This window comes from Condylura cristata, unplaced genomic scaffold (genome assembly GCF_000260355.1).
Source record: "Condylura cristata isolate star-nosed mole 26May11 unplaced genomic scaffold, ConCri1.0 scaffold00042, whole genome shotgun sequence".
Classification (NCBI taxonomy): domain Eukaryota; kingdom Metazoa; phylum Chordata; class Mammalia; order Eulipotyphla; family Talpidae; genus Condylura; species Condylura cristata.
The window spans coordinates 2,347,180-2,369,319 of record NW_004567143.1 but is presented as its reverse complement, the minus strand read 5'-3'; the positions used below and the strand labels follow the sequence as shown (position 1 = coordinate 2,369,319).

The following is a 22,140-nucleotide window of genomic DNA, read 5'->3' as shown; positions in this document are numbered from 1 at the left end:
ATCTGCACCTGCTATATTTTTAGCACTGTCCCAGATGCCTATGGTCAGGTAGGACTGTCAACCCAGACATGGTATCGTGGGGTCAGACCAAGACTATAATGCTTTGCACTGAGTTCTAAGATAGAAACCATAACGCGCCTTGAAAGACAGAGGTACCTGGTCTAATGATCAGGAATGGCTCTCTGAAAAGGAGACACTCGCATTCATTTCTCAAGGACAAGTGTGCGTGAGAATGTTGACTTTGTGTTTCAAGAATGATCCGTGTGCTCCAAATCTGGAGGTGGGCGGAAGTGCCGCTGGCTGAGTACTGTGGGTGTCAAGTGTGGAAGGAGTGGGCACATAGCTGGGGTGTAGGTAGTGCCGACACTTGGGCTGGCTGGTCTCCCCAGGACTGCCTCCAGTCCTCCCGTGGCAAAGAAGGGTCATCAGTTCTGTCTTGTCTTTTTTTTCCTCCTGAGATGCAAACCTCAGTTTAATCATCCTCTTTCTGGGAATCCTATAAAAATGCATGGCCTTATCACCATGTGAAAATAAGCAGCTCTAGCAATCACGTATAAATCTCTAATATCACAGAAACATGCAGACCACAGAAACATTTAGTTTCAACTTTCAGAACACTCAGGGAGGAAGATTAGGGTGGGTCAATAATACCTTTCATCATTTTAACTGTAGAGCCTAGGAGGCTTACCAAATGTTCCGAGAACAGCTGAAAGCCAAGCAAAACAAAACAAGACAACTCAAATTAATAACCCGCTGAAATAAGTGTATGTCAGAAACTAGCTAGGGAAAATTACACAAAAGGTGGGTAATTATGCATTGTTCATACCTGCGCTCAGACACAGGTCTTCTAAGACAAAATAATTCACCCTGGAGGCAGAAGAGCCTTTCTGGCTTCAGCTGTCTGGTGATAGAAGTAACAGATATAATTCAGACAAGCACCTTCCAGCTGAAATAAACAGTACTGTCCACCAATGTGAAAGCAGAAAGCAAATATCAGTAGGAAGAAAACTCGAAGCTGCTGAGAATCAAAACAAAGCAAAATAAAAACATATGACATAAATTACCTTGCTCAGAAAAAAAAGTGGCTAAGAAAAAGTAAAATAAGGTGATCTTTGCATGCAGTCCTAAGAAACACAGCTTTCCACATTTGATTTGTACATTTCAACATTAAAGAGACAAGAATGGTAAAAGTAGACTGTCTTGCATGTCATGGTTTATTGTCAGTAGCATTCACGTCAAATATATCCATATCTTCATTTTCAAATAAGAGGATAAGGAAACAATACTGACAACTTCTCTGCAGAGATAGAAATGACAGCAAGCTAACAAAGGTTGGGCTACATTCAACTGTTATTAACTGTGTGTGTGTGTGTGTGTGTGTGTGCACGCACATGTGTGTCCATACATTTATATATGTGTGTATGTATGAATATGGGTGTGTGTGTGTGTGTGTGTGTGTGTGTGTGTATTGGAATTAATTTTGGAGGGCATATGCTAAAGAGAGGGCAGCTCTATTTTCCTTTCTTCCCAAGGGAAAAAAAAAATTTGCAAAAGTCACTCATTTGCTAACGGTCTTACAGCAAGGGCTATTCATCCTCAGAAGTAAGACTGAACCAGTTGCTAAAAAGAACCATGACTGGGTTAAGGTCCCCCCAACTGTCTGTCTCTGAAATAAGAAGGGGGTAAATAGGCAAAAAGCAGAGACTTTCCTCTCACCCTAGGGGAGTGGATGTTGAGGAAAGAAGGACAGCACTCCTCTGGCGTACAGAGAGGTTAGTGTGGGGTTTGAAGTGTATTTTCACAGGCGGGGTGGCAGGCCCTCACCCTGTCTATTGACAGACTCCATTCACTGGGCTGCATCTTTCATGGGATCAGCTGCTTTGAGTTTCCCGGCCAGTGATATATAAACACACCCTGTTCACGTCTGACCTGTGTTTCTCATTTTGGGTTAGACTCTTGTAACAAGTGTAGTAGAGTGCACTGCACGTGTCAAATGGGACTGGCACAGGCCTGATGACTATGGAAGGTTTTCCTGCTATCAACAGGATGCAGCAGAGCAAAAGGAAGGACTCAAATATGAAAGGACTATTCTGAGATCAAGGGTCACACTTAATTGACTCAACATCATTACCCTGTTCTACAAATTTGAAAACCTTGAGAGAACATGGAGGCCTGGGGGCTTCATTCTGCATATTCATTTTAGCAAAACCGGATAATTTAATACTTCTTTTCTGGGTGATGATAACAGTGTTTGCAGCTGTTATTTATTCTCTAGTATTATCTGGGCCCCCACTGGCTGAAAAGATGATTATGAACTTGTGGGATATATTCTTTTTTGGAAACTGACTATAATGTTAGCAAATACTCTTACTTGAACAAATCATCTCGACATAGTAGTGATGGGCATTGGACGTTGAGACTGGTTAGACTAATGTATGCAATTAATATCATTCAATATACTTGTTCATGCATTTGGAAAGCAGTCTCTGAACATCAACTGTGTATAGTGTTGTGTTAAAGTATTTTGAGATCTATGAAGATGAGTGTTTTTGATATAGTACAAATCATTCACATATATTTTCTACCTTTTTGGCAGAGATATGAAAAAAAGTGAAACCTCATTTGGGATAAAATTAGCAAATAACAAAGGGAAAATTAAGAAAATTAATTCCTAAAATATACCACTGATTTATAAAGCTTGTACTTGTGAAAATTTTATTTGAAAAGTACTTTCTCCCAGATATTCTGGCTATCTTTAAGTCTTTAAATAAGAAGCAGATTTGTGCACTGAAACAATAGTTCAGCCCACTAAGACTCTATTGTGACCCATCAAAACCAAGGAATTATGACCGAGCAGACAGTGTTCAGAGACGACAGTTCCTTGAAATCATCTTGTCAAAGTTCTTCACTACAAAAGTCACAATCAGGGATTTAACTAAGAAATGAAAAGTGACCCAATGTCTTCCCAGGGAGAAAGGGAACTCCAGTTCCTCAAACTCTGTATCAACCAAACTACAAATATATATTTATTTTGTCTATCTTCTCAAACTTTTATATTAATAATTTCATATTAATAACTAATAATGTAATTCTTTGCTTGCTCAGCTGTGACATTATCCCACCCAAATGTCCTAAGCTTTACAGGGTAAGGACTGATGACATTGTATGTGGTATTGTGCTTCAAGTAAAATTACAAGCCACTATTATACAGGTCCAGGAAAAATATCTTAATTAACTATTCACAGTGTCTCCATTCTTTTAAACAATCAAGTATTAATATTGGGATCTAAGGACAGTGTATGAAAATTTCCCAGGAACATTTTAAAGATGTTGACTCTGGTTAACGTAACAATGCTTATTCTAATCCCTCTTATAATTTTTTTTGGTGGCACATACTGATTGTAAGTTAAAGAGTAACAATATAGTAAGATAATTGCCATCAATATAGCAAGACGGCAACTTTATAAAAATAATCATCTAAAAATTCAACTCATAGAACCCAAATCTAAAAATTCTCTTTTGCCATTAAATCTCTTTTGCCATTAAATTTAGCATTCTGCTAAATCAACAAGCATCATTCAATGTATTTTTGTTGAAGAAACTTTAAAAGTAGCATTTTTAGAAACTCTGTAATGAAACCATGGGGAAATGCTGACACACAACTATACTAACCCCATTTAAGACCCTTGAAAAGTAGTTCTGGGCCACTTGCATCTCCTTCAGTGAAAGGGCATTCTTCTGAACTTAAAGAGTTCCCTGCCAACATGGATCTCTCTGCCAGTCCTGGCAAGGACTTCAGAAAGCAGCATCTGGGAAGGTGGCTTGACTATGGAAATACATGTATACGAATGGGTCACAGCACAGACTGACATCACACACCTTAGGAGACAGTGTTCCAGAATGCTCAAAATCTTGCACTGATGTCTGTGGAGAATATGAAAGGAAGATGGCATTTCCAGCATTATGTAATGCACAACAATGTGATTTGCAAATTAAAAATGCCTGTCTCAACAAATTTATGGGTCAATTTCTAGTGAATAGGCTTCCATCATTGTATTTTAAACAAGGATCAATGATACAAATATATCATGCATTGCACTACAATTTTTTAAATCACTAACAAGGACAACTTTTTGATTTACATTTGGGAATTAAAGTAAAAAAAGGATAAATTAAATATATAAGGTTAGTTAGGCCCTCTCTGGTGGTACATTGGGTTAAAGTGGGACACATGAAGCTATCTACAGCCATTACAGCCTGAGGTCGATCCCCAGTCAGGGAGCTGAACCACAGGGCGCAGCAGACCTCTCCTGACCTGCCCACTGCTCCCCTCCATAGTACATTTCACTGGACCCACCTGTTCTGCTCCCCACTCTGTCTCTGGTGAATCCTCTCACCTCCCCTGCACATCTAGCCTATACCCCAGCTCTGTATGCATAAGTAAGTAAATTAAAAAAAGGCAACTCTCATTCAGTTGAAAGATAACTACTGAGACTTTATAGAAATCTTAAAGGATATCATTTAAATAAATAGAAAAGTATATGCCTTCAAAAATAGAATTTATAAGTTGGCGTGGGGGTGATACTTTTGATTGTCCGTAATGTCCACAACAAATCTTTTTGGCTTTTCTGAGGATCATAAAGTTAATGAATGAATATGTATTAGATTGGATTCTATAAGATCTAATTCAAATTAAATTCAGATATCAAGAACAAAATAACATTTAAAATTCACTGACATTCTCATATCAAAAAGAGTTGGAGGTCAAAAATGTGGTGCATGTTGAAGTTAATGTAAGTAGGGGTCCAATTATGTCAAAATCACCCTTTTAAATGTATTTTATTCCTTTCAATTATTTTATCACCATTTTTATATTATATAATGACAAGAAAAATACACAGACGTTGGCAAATTCTAACAATTGTTTTTAGAAAGACATTGCTTTTATGACAAATGCATTTTATTGAATCTATATTTATAAATTGGGGTCTACTTGTTGGGGGGTTATGTGTAACTGAAGGAAAGAGATAATATTTAAATGTAAAACAGTTTGTCTACATTATTTCATTGGGTTTTTGCAAAAGTTCTGCTAAATTATAAAATTGATTCCATTTTACAATATAAATATGGAGCGATACCTCCAGGGTTATACTCATATAGTTATTAATAGAACTGTTTCACAGTCAAATGATCCTGGGTTGGATGACAAATGATATATTAACTGTCGAAATCAGGAAATCGAGATGCAGAAAGTTGAGAGAATTGACTGATGCCATCCTCATCCTTGGCCGATTCCATATTGGAACCCAGCCATGCATGAAGACAAGTCATTCTCTTTCCACTGCTCAGCACTGCATCAGAGTTGGCAAAAATCAGCAGGTGTTTTCAGGAGAGTAATTCAAAGATGAAAAAGTATAACCAATCCTCACAGGAATGTCAAATATCCTGAAATGCTACATGCAACTGTCAGTTCTCTGGCTTTGTATTTGCTCTCAAGGACCAACTCTTAAAAGACAGATAAGAAAAGTAGCACATTAACCAATTGATTCTTACGAAAAGAATCATGAATCACCAGTATGTGGGGAAAGGAGAAAATTAAGAGAAACACTGAGTGGAGGAGAAGGGAAAGAGGAGAAACAGGAGAATGGACAGAAGGTCACCAATCAGAGACTTCACTTATCTGCAATGGCCTAGTCCTTGACGTGATGGCCTGAAGGAAGAGCTTTCTCATCAAGGTGAAGACTTCAATCTGATCTGGCAGATACTGGCTGCCAGGAGCAGGGGCTAGACAACGGTAGAATGGGGTAGAGACTAGGGAGCAGGAGAGAGCATGGACAGCAGGATCCCTGGCACAAAAGAGGGCCATGTGCTGATGGAAGCCTCGTGAAGCCTTCCCCAATTGTTAGCATGTGGGCAACAGTCCTGGGTTTACTAAGCTAGGACTGACCTTTTTATTATCTGAAGTGAAAAGAAGAAAAAACAGAGCAGAGGGAAAGGAGGTGTTTTGCAATGGTAACTAAGGACACAGGACTTGCAGATGCAAGAAAGCGGGGAAATTCTGCTTTCCAGGACTAGCACCGCCAGACTACTGAAGAGCAGAGTGGGTTTGGCTATTTGCTGGGCCAGCAAGGAGCCTGCAAAGCGAAGTGCAAAGGGAAGCTTGAGCTGGAGAGAAGTTGGCATTAGGGTAATGCGACAGCTTCCCTGTGGCCAGCAGGTAGCACAATATGATAAAGGCAACGATTTGATCCAACCAGAGCATCCAGGCAAAGAAGCAATTAGTAACTTCTGTGACCCCTTACAAGGGAAGGTAAAGATCGCAGTTCTTTTGAAGATACAACTGTGGACATTAAGAGATCTGTTCCCAAAGTCTTCCAGATGTCTGTGACACGCATATTTCTCCCAAAAGCAACCATCGATTATATGGCCTACAAATGCAATCTGCTTTTCCTGCTGGAAGGGATACAGGATGAGTGATACGATTGTGATGGTGGCCCTGCCCCTCCCATCCTTTGGTTTAACTGAGAAGCTGACAGACTCCTATCAGAGGGGAGTCCTAAGAACAAAACCTAAACACTGTGCCCCCTCTTCCCCAAGAGCAGCAAGCATTGAACAATGTATTAAATAAAATAATAGGTGGCAAAAGAAAAAATACTCATAATGTACATTACGTAAAATTCCCTGACATCCTGCGACAGGGCTGCCTGGCCGTGAGCACACACGGAGGGTGACTCAAGCCTCCCACCTCCTTGGAGTGCTGATTGAACACCACCCAAGCACGGATAATGTGGCCTGGAGCCAAAGGCATGGCTTTCCTTTGTGCATTACTGCTCCTTCGTGACTGTAGTAGCTGAAGTGTCGACTCAGTCACTGTATTTTGTTTCTACATTTAATATTTAGGCCAATAAAATGGGGATGTTAAAACCTCTTAAAATCGATAGTTCTTCACGACTAGGAAGGCAGGTTGATTTCAGTGAGCTCAGGCAAGAGGGCCGATCCTTAACATTAGAAAGGTCAGCTGCATAGACTCAAGCAGATGTGTGGCCAGAGGTCATGGCGCAGTGGTGCCAGGACCTGAAGAAGTTGAGGAATGAGACCAGCAGCTTCACCCACCCTCAGTGACCCCCAGTCTCCTGCTTTCACTTCCTCATCAGCACCTGCTACACTCCTCTGTCGTATGTACATGTGGTCCACTGTGGCTTTCCAAATCCCTCCACACACTAATAAAAGATTCCGATGCTATCAGCTGAGATTATGGGTTCTCTCTAATCATGGTGGTTTCCAGAAGGAGATGAGATGGAGTTGAATGAGTGTCCCTCTGGGGAAGTAAAAAGAGAAGTGTCTCTACAAAAGGCATCTGAGAAGGAAGGTTGACAGTCTGATGGAAGAAATGATTGGCATATCTAATCTAACAGCTGTGAAGATCAAGGGACATTTATGGCAGATATAACAGCACTTTAGAATCAGTGAAATATTGCACAATTGTTAGGCACCGAATACCCTATACACTATTCTCAATGGCTTCATACCCTCTGGAATGAGTAATCCATCTCATTCCTTTTGACTCTGAATGACACAAGATTGGGAACCCTCCAATGCATTCAGTATATGAAGACAAACCCAGAATACTGATCTCAGGAGGCGGGTAATGTTCCACAGACACATAAAAACTTAGAGCAGTAGCTCCCAAAGACAGTGTGGGATGACAAGTGGGTGTTTTTTATTTAAATCCCACATTCCTCAAATTTCATCACAACCCTGGTCTCCAACATCAAGGTTGGAGCAGATGGATTCTCACCGCATGGACCCAAAAATTATATTCAATTTTTAAAATGTGTGTCAACCTGTCATCTCACACAACTCTGCACTTACACTGTGTTATTCAGTGTATTCAGAGGTTCTGTCTCTCCAAAATGCATTTGAGGAATATCATTTAAATAACTGATAAAACTCAAGTCAGTGTGCATCAACATAATGCTCAGCTGAATGTGTTTTCCTTTTTGATATTCGCATGACACGTTGCTTGTATCCTGTATACTTCTGTGCTAGTCTGTGACCCTCCTGAAGTCTCTGCCTTCATGCTGTAGGCATGGGATGGCTCCTGTCCACAGGGAAGTGAGGACATCTATCTCCAGCACCTCCACTCCCCCCATACACTCTTTCCTCATCTATTTGGCTTTTACCTATTTTTAAGATCTGTAATAATGGTCAGCATAAAATAATAAATAAATAAACTTGTTCTTAATCAATGCAGGTCACTACCATTTATATATTAGCATGGATTTTGGCCATTATGACTCTTCTCCCAAGACCATTTGCAAAGGAACTCTACAACAAAATAAAAAATAACTTTGTTTCCATTAACATAATGTGGGTATTTTTTCTAAGCAAATGAGCCCTCCTCTCTGATGTGAGCCCTCCTCTCTGATGTTCGCTACCTGACCCACACTGATGCCATCAACATGGATGAAGGCTAAGGCTGTACACTGATGTCATTAATGAGGGCAAGGGCTGGTTCTGCACTGTCCAGTGCCTATGTACAGAGATAAAGCATCACGAGGACAGGAACTAGATTCCACACAACAACACACATATGGGAGGGAGTGTGGGGGGGATTTTATGGAATTATAGATAGATATTGTTCTAAGCAAAGATGTGCTTTTGGTAAACAAAAAGTAAGTAACCAAAGCTCCCACATAGCAAATGTTGACAAATGGACACAGGCAAATATAAATCTCTGAGTGTAAACAGTGCTTTCTTCCAATCAGTTACTCTCTTCATTTCACCTCAATCCTGACAAAGCATTAGATAAATAGTCAAAAGGAGGGAAATTGCTGGCTAGACAGCTAAGAAACCATAACTTTTGTTTTATAGTCTTTTGCTTTTGAAATGCCTTTTATTTTGGAAATGCATGAGACCTTGATCTCTGTATCTCTGTGTAGATGTAGATACAGACTCAATAAATTACAAAGAAACCATTAAAAAAAAAAAACAAAAAAACACAAGGGCCCTCCCTGGTAGCGTAGCGGGTTAAAGCACAGCTCTAAGAAGCTAAAGCCACTTCCGCATGAGTTCGATTCCTGCCTGCCCCGGAGGTGACCACATGGCGTGGCAGACCTCTCCTGGCCAGCCCGCTGCTTCCCTCAGCAGTGTACTTCGTCCATCTGCCTGTTCTGCTCCCCACTCTGTCTCTGGTGAAGTCTTTCGCCACCCCTGAGTCTCTGGCCTGTTCCCCAGTTCTGTATGCACAAATAAAATCTTAAAAAAAATACACATAATTAAAAAAAAACAACAACACAGGCATTCCTCAAATCCACTATTTAGGTTAAAAAAAGAAACTGACATTTTAGAAGTTCTCTGTCACATCCTTTACTGTACATAGATGAGCAGTAAATAGACACAATCACTCAAATAAGTTAAAATGACATCTTGCATTATCTTAAAACAAAACTTTAAGGCAACAACTTTTAAGAGGACAAGATAAGTTACTGCTTCATAAGCAATATGAAGATCTAAAAGTCAAGGACAAAGTAAATTTGTGCAGGAGCTAGCAGCATCCTGTTCTTATCATTTGTGGGTGGAAAGGGAGGAGATAGGGTGCCCACCTGTGTAATTCCTATAATTTGGTATTTTCAGATTTTGCAGAGATAAGATACATCGCTAAGTGAAATTTTTAGTGACAATCTTATACTTAAAATGTTTCATGGCTGAGCACTAGATATTCTTAGGCTTTGCACTTACCTCAGGGCTGGCTTCACTGTTATCATTTATATTCCCAAAGAAGTTGTGCACTATATATAAACTAACTGGTCCAACCTCACTGGGTATAAAATACATCAGTCATATCTCCACAAAACTTTCTAAAGAAACACTTCATGACTATGCTTCCTCTCATTAAAATGGCTAGAAACTCACAGAACTTCTTCCAAAGGATGTTGCATCCTCTTGCCATCTGGGAAGCTAAGTGTTTTGTTTTTTTTTTTTCTTTCTTTGTTCTTTCATACTTTGATATATTTGCTAGCATTTGGCTGGCTTGCATCACAATTGCTATTTGGGGATGTTCAGTTCCTTGCTTTGTATATTTCTATCAATGTCCATTTTTTCATTTTGTTTGCAAGAACATTTGTAGAACAGGAATGAATTAAAATCCCATTACTCTGAGATCTTTCAGCACAGTTTTTGGCAATTTACAGTAATTCACCAACCCTCTGCAGTCTACATCCTGATATCAGATTTTGAAGAATGTATATCCTTTTACCTTTGTTTGTGTGTATTCTGCAAAAGTCTTTCGCTTATCGAAGTCTCTTAATATGTCTGTGAATATGTGTATGGCGTTTTCTGCATATGCATTATTCTAACTATTGTTTCCCTTTTTAAATATCTGATATCCATATATATTTTTCTCTTTTCTGATATGATTTCCTCCTTTTCCTCTTCTTCCTCATTTTGTTTTCTCTTTAGTTTCTCTTAGTCTTAATTTTTCTCTTTTTCTCTTTGTTTTCACCTTCAGTTATTGTGGTTTTCCCTCTGTACCCCCTTTCTTCCTTGCTCCATAACTTCCTTACTTTTAGACTTATTCACACCCTTCCTCACTGGCTATAATTTGAGTTTAGTATTTCCTGTCTTAATGAGTAAAAATTATGTTCCCGGCTGATTTTTAGTCATAAAATTTATCCCAGTATTTATTCTTTGTTCATTTTCTACACATCAATCTTTATGTCAATGTTCCTTTGAAGAAAAAGATTAAAATGGCTGTCCACAATCACCTTCTTTTACTCTCTGTGACCTGCTCATTACTTTGACATCACCGTTCACTAATTAATACCACAACTTTCAAGTCCAAAATTCAAATTTTAGTTGCAAACTTTGTGTTTTCTACAAAGCTTTAACAATAAATCTACATTCTGAGATGAGGGGAGAAATTGTAGAGGATTGATTTTTTTTATCCTGCATTTTCAATAAAAAAGCTTAGTTTGTATAGCAATAAAAAGAGGAAAATTCAGAAAATATAAATTATTCATTTTTATGTATTTTTCACATTCAGAGTCGATTCTTTTTAACTTTTTCTGATGATTTTTTTTTGATTAACAGAATTTTCATAACTGAGAATCTTTGTTATTTTGCATACATTATCACTTGCATCTCCAAAACTTCTTCCCCTTTGATATACAACCTCTTACTTCCTGGCCCAATTTTCCTACATCATTTCTCATTAAGGGCTACAAAATAGTGTCGAAGGATCTACTAGTAGAAGTAGGAAGGATGATTTTGGGTGTCTGTTAACAGGGACTTGCAGTAGGATACATTTTAGAAATACAGTGTAAATATAAAACATCCCTAATTAGCATATCTGTGACAAAAAAAAAGTGCCTTACCCCCTCGCTTATTAATCTTCGCGTAGCCAGGAGAATAACCCCCAGACATTGAGGATGAGCTGCTGAAAGCTGAGTGAGGAAGAGCAGATACCAGTGGCTCATCGCATTTTTCTGAAAAGAAATGAAAAGGAGAGTTAATAAAAAATCTTCGAACAGTGATTGGTGTCTATAAGTTGATTTAGTTAAACTAAGGAACAAATCCAGTGTTTATTTTAAAATATATGACATCACGGGCCCTCCCTGGTGGCGCAGCGAGTTAAAGCGCAGCACTAAGAAGCTAAAGCCACTTCCACATGAGTTCGATTCCCGCTGGCCCCGGGGGTGACCACATGGCCCGGCAGACCTCTCCTGACCCGCCCGCTGCTCCCCTCAGCAGTGTACTTCGTTGATCTGCCTGTTCTGCTCCCCACTCTGTCTCTGGTGGGTTCTCTCACCCTCCGCATCTCTGGCCTGTACCCCAGTTCTGTATGCACAAATAAGTAAATCTTTAAAAATATATATATGACATCACATGAAGGAAATGATCAGACTTTAAACAGCGCAGTTACGGTCATTCTAATAATCATGGGGACAGGTGAACAAACTCCTCATGACAACCACGAGGAACTCAACTCAGATCTGCTGAGAATCTAACTGAAGTTGAGATTGTTTATTTAATAAATATTAGAATGTGCCACTCCTGGATCTGAACAGGCCTGTCGGCAGTTTGGGGATAAAGATTATGCAGAAACATTGATTCAAAGTATTGAGACTGGAGGAGGCAGGCCCAGGCGTAACCCTGAAAAGCCAAGAGATTTAGCAATAAGCGTCGGTAAACAAGACCCTAGAATGATCACAACCTGCGAGACCCGGACCAGCCAGCTCGCCAGGGCCCGCCGTGCCGGACCAATCACTGCACAGAACCAGCCGATCCTTCCAGTCTGTCCTTCATGAGTTTATAGTGGAATGAACTCCCTCCTCTTCCCGCACTACCGGCTTGCTCTTTACACCCTCTGGCAGATCATTCTCATTTTCCCAGTGTCTCACTGGTAAAGTGCCCAGAACTCTGCTCCTCTCTCTCCCCAATGCTTTCACCCTTGAAGATTGCACCAACGACTGAATTCCCTGCAGGCATCTTCCAAAATTCATCTCACACCACCGGTTCAATCAGCCACAGACCATCACATTGCAAAACACTGCAAAGTCTTCCTGCTTCCCCTCTCCTCTCCTCTAGTCCTTCTGCCCATGGTAGCTTAGTACAATTTTCAAGGTAAACGTGGGTCATGCCCACCAACCCTGTGCTCACAAGTCCTCAGAAGCTCCTGCTCTGTGACACAGAAGAAAGCTCGATGTCCCTAGTGGCCAACAGCGGTTACTGCACCGGTCCATCTTAAGCATCCTTGGTCGTTACTGTCCAGACACCAGAGTGCCCTCCCTTTTCCTTCAAGGCCAGCTTGTTCCTGCCATGTAACTTGACAGTTACTACCCCAGGCCCATTACGGCTCTCACCTCACGCATCCCAAGCTCTGCTCAAGGTCACTTTCACTAATGCAGCCAGCATTTCCTAGCCCACAATGCATGGCGTGCTTTGTTCCAACCTTTCTGTCTGTATGGACTTTATTTCCCTTCATAGCTTCCACAGCCACCTCATTAAGTTGTCCAGTTGCTACTATTTCTCACTAGACTAGAAACTCAATGGGAATAAAGTTGTTGATAGTTGCTTAAAGCTTACTCTCCAGTGATATGAAGAGCACCTGGAGCTTGGCACGGGCTCTGAAAGCATTTGGAGAATGAATAAATGAAAGAATAGAGAAAAACCAAGCAGCTAAGCCTGACAAGCCTCAGAGGCCCAGGCCACAAGGTTGAATTACAACATGGTACAACACCTCCTTTCAGAGAGATGGCCACTCAGACAGATGGGTATGCATGCTCTCTTTGACGAGACAGAAGTGCACTGAATATTCTGGAAAGGTTTCTGTCACAACATCGACAAACAAAAGGTTTTACCAAGAGCAGGAATGAGTTAGTTGTCTTGAAAAGTCACTCAAGTGGAATGAGGCCCCTGATGATAACAGAGAAAAATTAATATTCATGATCTCTTCACTTATTTTGTGTACAAATCTGAAGTTAGAATAAACAAGACAATCCTCAAAACATTGTCCGGTATCTTGGTTTTCTTAGTTATGCTGGAAGTGTCTTTGGGAAAGAGAGTGTGTGCATGAATAAATTCCCCAGAAAGTTAAATGTCAAAGAATGAAAAGAGGAACACAACTTTGATTTCACAGTATCACTTCATAAAGCAAGAATCTGTAGTGAATAACTCCACATTAATTGCTTAAAAATTAACTGTTCAGGGCCCTCTCTGGTGGCACAGTGTGTTAAAGCACAACATTAAGAAGCTAACACCACTTCAGCATGAGTTTGATCACCGTCCCAGAGGTGACCCACATGGCGTGGCAGACCTCTCCTGACCCGCCCGCTGCTCCCCTCAGTGGACTTTGTTGATCTGCCAGTTCTGCTCCCCACTCTGTCTCTGGTGAATCCTCTCACTGCCCCTGCACCTCTGGCTTGTACCTCAATTCTGTATGCATAAATAAATAAATATTTAAAAATTTAAAAAATACTGTTCAATTTAACTGCTAATGAAAAGTCACAATCTCCTCATTCAGACACTTGAGTGTGACTTCTTAGAATGTTTGAAGCACGTTCTTCGTTTAACTGGAATAACAGTAACATACGTTTCCACACTGAGGATATGTTAATATTTATTTGTATTTCATTCATTTAAATATGTATGGATCATCTACACTGTTCCAAGCACAGGGCATGCAGATGAAACTGACAACTATGGGCTGTCTTCATGGAATTTGTGTTTTAATGGAAAGAAACAGGTTAAAATCTAAGGCACCTTTACAGTATGAAGTCCTAATAAAGGCTACAGAGACACACCAGAGATGAAAACAGGCAGACTTGGGGTTTGGGGTGGGGTAAGGGGGGAGTTCTATTTTTTATTTATTTTATTTTATTTTATTTGCTGCCTTTGCAAGGAAAGTCTCTGCACCAGGGTGAGCTCTGTGGGCTCTGTGATGACCCTAGTTAGAAATCACCAGGATCATGCTGGGAAAACATGTTCTAGTCTAAACCTGCTCAAGTAGGGTAGTAAGAACTAAAGGTGCATTTCTCCCAAGTGACCATTCAATGTTACATGGAAAGTAATTCAAACGAAGTTGATGAATAATTGTTTAAATGATCATCCACTAACTTAAGTGCAGAATTTAAAAATGGTACTTACAAAACCTGAAGATTGTTCCTCCAAATTAATTTTTAAAATTTGACTTCTATAACAAATTGATCATCTTCACACCAAATTTACAACTTTCCACGATATTAGAATACATATAATTCAGAATAACAACATTAAAGTAAATTTGACCCAGCAAAGAACATAGGAGTTTTTTTTTTTTTTTTCTTTTTTTTAAAGGGAGCCATAAAACTGTTTTCAGAATTTAAGCACTGGTAATTTTATATTCTTCTAAACTGAGATATATCCCATAGCTCTATCATTATGTAAGGAAAATGCTACATGTACAGTATAGTCTCCTCGAAGATTTTAATCACAAATATCCTCTGTTACCTTAATCTATGCTTTGCATGGTTCTAACAACTTTGGGTAATAAAAATTCTCTGTGACTCATTCCCACCATGAGTGGCAATTATATTAGAAGACACAGAAGGTGATTAAGCATGAAGCAAGAGAATAATGCCTATTTGTGATTCAGTTTGCAAAAGAATATAATGAAGTCCAGAAAGTAACAGCTTTAAAGCCCAGGGCTGTTGTTTTGGAGAACTGGTCAGTTGTGAATTCATCCTCAAGTGGGATGCGGACCCCAGGAACAGAAGACTAGGGTGAAATGAGGGAATCAGCTCTAAATCTCTCCATCACTGTCAAGTCCCAGTGTTCACAGATGGTGTCCTATAAACCAAGTCTGGCCCACTGCTCACATTTTCAGTAAGGTTCTAATGGTACGCAACCACGTGCGGTCATTGATATCATGCCTATAGCGGCTTCCACACAGTGGTGGAATGTGACCAAAGAGGCCACACGTTCATCAAAGAGGCCACAAGGTTTCCTAAGGTAAGGTATTTTCTATCTGGCCGTTCACAAAAAGCTTTCCAATCTCTGCTCTAGTATCACAAATCTTCCATTTAGCCAGCAAGAAGAATGATGAATGATTACTTATGGTATCAGGACATGAGAATGATGAGTAAGGTTGAAGATCTGAGGGAACAGAGATGGCTGGAAAGAGAGTTGAAGAATGTTCTAGAGGGAATAATGTAGGCAATTTCAGGAGGCCACACCATTACCCAGAGGCGGTTGCTCTGGGGCTGCATGCCTGTGCCTATTCTGCCAGGGTGTCTACTCTGATGACGGATGCATGTTATTCCGGCTGTAGTTGTGATTACACTCAGTGTATTCCAGAGTCAGTTTGCTGTTTGTGTAGGACATGTTTCTCATTAGTCTGCAGACATTAAATACAAGGAACTCAGGTGACCCCCTGCAGAAAGTTTGTAGAGGAGAGAGGGAGAGAGAGAGAGAGAGAGAGACAGAGAGAAACAGACAGAGACAGAAACAGCAGAGAAAGATGCTAACATGTGAAATAATTTAGTGTTTTATTTCCCTGTACTGGGATGGTTTCCAAAGCTACGGCCAGACAGTGATGGCAAATATTTGGTCTCCACTGTGCTTCCCTTCCAGGGAATCTTGGATGAAAACTAGAGGAGCAGATGGGCCTTGAGTTTTATTTTCACACAATTTCAATCAGGAAGGCAGAGTAGCTGTAAGGATTCTGCACTACTTCAATCTGGAACACTGGAGATTCTTGGCCGATAGAGATGAAGTGGCTGTTGCCCCCAACACCTATGAGAACATCGTTGAGGGGATCTACCTGGTCAGGACAGTGGCGGGAATGTGCAAGGCCAAAAGACATCAGAACATGCGGCGTTGACGTGAGACTTGCCAACTAATTATCTCTGGTGAAAATAAAATTGGGAATTTTTTACAACTGATTATCTACAATAATCATGACACTTAAAAATACATGGTTGGTACCATGGATTTGGAAATATAAACCTAATTCACAGAAAACAGTGAAGAATAACAAAGGAATTTTGCCAGAATCAGATGGTTTTATCAGCACAGAAATTCTAGCAAAGTCCTCTTTCCTGCTTAGAAAAAAAAAAAAAAAACAAAAATCAGTCATTGTAAAGGGCACTTTCTCAGTGGACTGCACACTCCGTGGTCTTGCTTCATCCTGGGCATTCAATGCCTGAGGTTAGAAGCTGGAGTCATGTCACCTCTACCTGTGTGGTTGCCTGGCCTCAGGTTGTATGACCCTTTCTTCTCACAATCAGACAAATCGAAGAGGGTGGATTTCCCTTTATCTCCTCGGTTTCCGATCAATAGGTTCCTGCCTTGCAGCTTAGGGCCCAAACCATCTTGAACCACAAGCTGCGTGGCTGTGTGCCTCACCCCTGCTCTGGCTCCGCAGGGGCCAGTTCCTCTGGGGTATGGCTGTCTTCCCCTGCAGCTCATTCCAGGCTCTGGAGTCCCCGTCCACGCCCAGGATGGTGTCCTGCCTCCTGCTCTTGAACTTCCTTTTACTCCCTCACTTACCCACATGCCCGATAGGTCACTGTGGTCACCACAGAGGAGGCCACTCCCTGTGTGTCCCACAATGTTCACTGGGTCCAATCTACTGGCCCCTAACATTACCGTCCGTCTCTGAGGGCTTCATAAGTCACAAGTAGTGATGGACTTAGGCCAACAAAGACTTGTTTGGGATTTAGCGTTTCTACATTTCAGAAACTTTATTCCCAAGACTGTGAGTCCTTGTTTCTTTAATTTCCTTTCCAATAAAGAAGAAACAAAGGATAGGCAGAGAGGAAGAGACAGGAAGAGAGAGAAGGAATAAAGGGAGGGGGGGAGGAAAGAAGGAAGGAAGGGCACCCAGCACTATCAATAACTTCAAAATCTTAGCACCAGACAACCCATTATTTTTACTCCCCATAAAATTGGGCAGCTGGTTGCACACAGATTGTATTCTGATGCATCAGAAACACAGAGTTTGTCTTCTTTTCAGCATGCGTTAGTGCACAGACACTGTAGTTTCCACCTAAGAACTCTGCTAACTTTAGCATTCTATTAAAAAACAAATACAAAACAAGCTTAGATCACCCCATATGTCATTGTGGATCCAAGCCCTTCTGCTTCTCCTTATGGAGAGGAGGTAATCAGATCTGGAAACAAGTTTGTTTGACTTTAATAATTTATATTAGGACAATCAAACATTCCATCTTCTTTAATGGCAGATGAAGAAATAGAAATGGCATAGGAAATAGAAATGGCACATTCCCTTCTGGCACTTTTCTATCACCATTAATTCAGACAGTTGCGATGCATTCTTTTTGTTAAATCTAACATTGTCCAATAAATATTTTCTGTGGATCGTGATGACATTCTGAGGAAGCAGTAGGCTGAGGCCTCCTCAATATCAGCAGACTGGAAGAGACCACATGTTCCCGCTATCATGACGTCTGGGTCTTACACTCTGCAACTTGAACTTGAATAACTTCATTTAGTGCTGGCTGACTCTCTCAGCTATTCCATTCCATTTCCTAAAGGTCCTTTACAACTCTTGAATTAGTTGTTCTATGACTTTTTAAAATCATAGCAATAGAAGAATATATAGACTAAAAAATCTGTTGTAGGAATATGCAGAAGATATTTGCTTCTTTTTTTGGGAGGGGGAAACACCATTTATGCTATTATCTCCCATTCAACTACTTTACTTCTATCACATATTTATTTATTTATTTGTGTAGAAAAGCTGGATTCTAATCCAGAGGTGTGGGGGCAGGGGGTGTAGGTGAGGGAATCACCAGAAACAGAGTGGGGAGCAGAATGGATGGATCCACTGAAATCCACTGCTGAGGGAGCAGTGGGTGACAGGAGAGGTCCATGTGCCATGCGGATCAGCTCCCTGGCTGGGGATATAACTCAGGCCACAGCAGTGACAGGGCCACCGCTTAGTATGGGTCATGCATTGTTCTCTATGCTGCTTGATCCAATTCCCCAGGCTGCTATTTGGCACAGGAAGCAAGATCCATCCTTTCTTGTCCCCATAAAATTCCATGTAAAGAAATGACTTTTATCATCCATAAATCCACATACACATAATGTACGTAATAGAACTGGTAAGTGCAAATAGCAAGAACATCTAGAATCTGGACCTTAGTATACTCTTTTGGATAAAATGAACTATGATAGAACTTCTCTTTTAGACTCTCATGCTTTTATGTATTTCATTTCCTATAGAAATATTTTATTCCTTATATTAGGTTCTGTATAGCAGGATTAAACTGCTTAGCATAGAAAGATTACAAGAATGCAAAAGTGGCCCTCCCTGGTGGAGCAACAGGTTAGGACATAGCACTGCAGGCTGGCCATGCTGATTCAGTGTGAGTTCGATCCCTGGCCCCACAGCTGACCCACATGGCGCGGCAGACCTCTCCTGTCTCTCCTGCTGCTCCCCTCAGCAATGTACTTAAACAATCTGTCTGTTCTGCTCCCCACTCTGTCTCTGGTGAATCCTCTCACCCCATCCCCTGCACTGCTGACCTGTACCCCAGTTCTTAATGCATAAATAACTATTCTCTTTTTAAAATAAAAAAATGCAAGAGTGTGAGATCATGGGTATTACAAAATGTATCACTTAACTGAAAATTCATTGGTTTTCCCTATGATGCATATGTTATTCACTTACCTGCCTGACACAAGGCCTTATAAGGGATGCTGACCATGAAGAGACATTCATTTAGTTACCATCAAATGCTAATTTGGGGCCCTCCCTGGGGGCATATCCCATTAAAGCACAGCATTACAAAGCTGGACACTGCTGCTTCAATATGGGTTCAATCCCTGGTCAGGGAGTGACCCACATGGCGCGGCAGACCTCTCCTGTCTCGCCCACTGCTTTCCTCAGCAGTGTATTTCAGTAGATCCGCCTGTTTCGCTCCCACTCTATCTCTTGTGAATCCTCTCACACTCCTGCACCTCTGGCCTATATGGCAGTTCTGTCTAAATAAATAAATCATTAAAAATGTTAATTTGGGGGACTTTGAAATACAAAGACATTGAGGTAACCCCTCATTGCCTGGACAACAGCAACAGAAAATAGCTATGGAAGAGGTAACTGAGATGCAGGATTCGTGACTAAACAGTGAGCACTCAGAAGTGAATGACGCTCCGTTTTGGCTCTGTTCTAGGCTTAGATTCAAGTCACACTCTGATTCAACACTCCTGTGGCCATAGCATTACTCTACAATAGCCAAGGTACAGAAACAAGAGAAGTGCCCAGGGCAGGCGAGTCAATGAAGATACAGCATATATGCACAATGGCGTGGTGCTCAACTCAAAAAGAAGTCTTGCCACTTTGAGAACATGGAGAGAACTGGGGGGGATGGGGGGGATGCTGAAAGATGAGTCAGTGAAAAAAAAAAAAGCAAATGCTAGATGATCTCACTCGTGAAATACAAAATTCGAAACAATGGAACAAGGCCCAAACAAACCCTTGAAAGCCTACAGAATGAGGCCACCTCAGGGGCAGGATGGCAGGGTGGGAGCACCTTGGCAGGGGCCAGTGTGCTGTGGTGGATTATTGGGGATTGGATGGCCAGTCTGGTGTCCGAGCACAGTTGCAGAGGTGTGAAACTACGCCTCTGAAACATACAATGTTGTAAGCGCACGTCACCTCGACAAACACATTTTTTAAAAAATATTTATCTATTTTTTTTTTTTTAGAGATTTCTGCACACAGAACTGGGGTACAGGCCTAAGGTGCATGAGCAGTGAAAGGCTTCACCAGAGACAGAGTCGGGAGCAGAACAGACAGACAGAAGAAGCACACTGCTGAGGGGAGAGACAGGCGAGTCGGAGAGGTCTGCTGTGCCGTGAGGGTCAGCTCCCTGGCAGGGATCCAACTTGTGCTGAAGTGGGTGCAGCCAGCTTTGTAGTGCTGCATTTTAAACCACTGCACATCAGGGAGGGCACACATTTTTTTTTTAAATATAAAAATATCACCTCCTAGTCCCCTGAAATAAATTAATTCATAAATTAATTCATACAGCTTCCACCTTTATTCCCTCCAAATATTTGATCACACTCTTTTATTTTGTTTATATCACCAATCACATCCTAAAATACTTCAATAACTTAGTAAAAAAAACAAAAAAAACAAAAACAAAAACAAAAAACATGCATAACTGTTTTTGCTGACTGGCCTGTACGCTGTGAGAAGTGGACATGTTGTTCCGAGCCCCTCTTCCAGGCCTGAAAACATGACAACGGCGTGGCTTGAAGAGAATTGTGCAGTCAATGCCTTATCGAACAATAATAGGTAATGAATGCATCTACATGTGAGCAAGGCAAAGATGGTTTCCAGTTTGATCTGTTGAGTTACTTTACCTACCTGACCGATATCTTTGCATTTTCCATTCAAGACCCTGCTTGGGCAGACTCAAACCATCCTGTGGTGTCACTGTGCACACATACTCCTCAGTGTCCCCATACTGAAACAGGACATTCCTGAGTCTGCCTAGGTTCTGCTTCTCTCCCAGGCCCGCTGCTGGGGGGAGCCTGTGGCTTGGATTCTGCTGCTGGCTGGAGCAGAAAGTTCCTTGCTGCTGTCCACAGTGGTAGCCATGGCTACCTGACCCCTCCCCACACAACAAAGAAAGCTTATGCTTGATGCATGAGGGGGCAGGGTTCCTCCCACAACCTGTATAAACCTCACCACTCCTGCAATGGGGGGCTCAGTCGTGTGGGACTGAGCCCACGGAGCCCCCAGGTGTGGCAAGTAAACCTCTCTCTCTCCACCTCTCTGAGTGCCATCTGGTTTCTCTGGGAAATTGTGACAATATAAGGAAGATTGTCTCTCTGAGCTATAGCAACCTAAAATGTACGTTGTGCATCTTGTACCTTGGAATTATTGAAGTATGAGGATTTATCTATATTCTTAGTATATGCTTCTAGAACTTTTAAAATACCTTGGCACCTGCAAATGAATTCTGTAAGTTGACTTTTCTTAGTTAGCTCTTTTAAAGTTTTCAAAAGAAAGCAAGACTTAGATAATATTTATATAAAATTTATATCCGTCTCTTTGAAAAGTCATCAAGGTAAGTATGAATTTACTGTTTATCTGTCGTTTATGTGCTGAGCTCTTTGGCATGGGAGAGGATTTCCTGACTTTCTGAACATTAAAGTAGAGGGAATTTAGTGGGTATTCTTTATATGATTTGAGAAATATTGAACACAATCAGTCATAAAAGACAATGACAAAATTCAGTGTCATTAGCATAAAATATATTTCTTTCATTTACCTTTTCCTTTGGCCCGATAACTTTGTTCAGAAAAAAAAAAAAAATTAAGTCACATAGCTAGAAAATCAGTCACGTTTGCAAGAATCATGGTTGTAAATCAAATAAGAAATTGTCGGGTCTGCATGTACCAAGGGCAAATTACTTTGAGACTTGTAGTTCAAATTTTGCTGGACATTTAACAGCTGCAGCATATTTCTGACAGATGGTATAACAGATGATTCTGTTTCAAATTATCTACTCAACTGTTAGATACTAGAAAAAAAAATAGGTTTGTGAGGTTTTAGCAAAATGAGTTAAGTTCTTCTCCAAATTATCTTCTAGTTTCACAGAAATATTTTCATTTTAAATA

General features: G+C 40.8%; 1 protein-coding gene across 1 annotated transcript in view; it reads right to left on the bottom strand.

Moving 5' to 3' along the window:
• The window catches only part of CNTNAP2 (contactin associated protein-like 2), a 1,046,635-nt gene extending 1,027,421 nt beyond the window's left edge, over positions 1 to 19,214 (bottom strand). The window contains exons 1-2 of the mRNA XM_012733843.1: positions 19,178 to 19,214; positions 11,376 to 11,486 (exon numbers count right to left, since the gene is read on the bottom strand). Of these exons, the coding sequence (XP_012589297.1) occupies positions 11,376 to 11,486; positions 19,178 to 19,214 (148 nt within the window). The remainder of the gene's footprint in view (positions 1 to 11,375; positions 11,487 to 19,177) is intronic.
• Between the last annotated feature and the right edge of the window lie 2,926 nt (positions 19,215 to 22,140).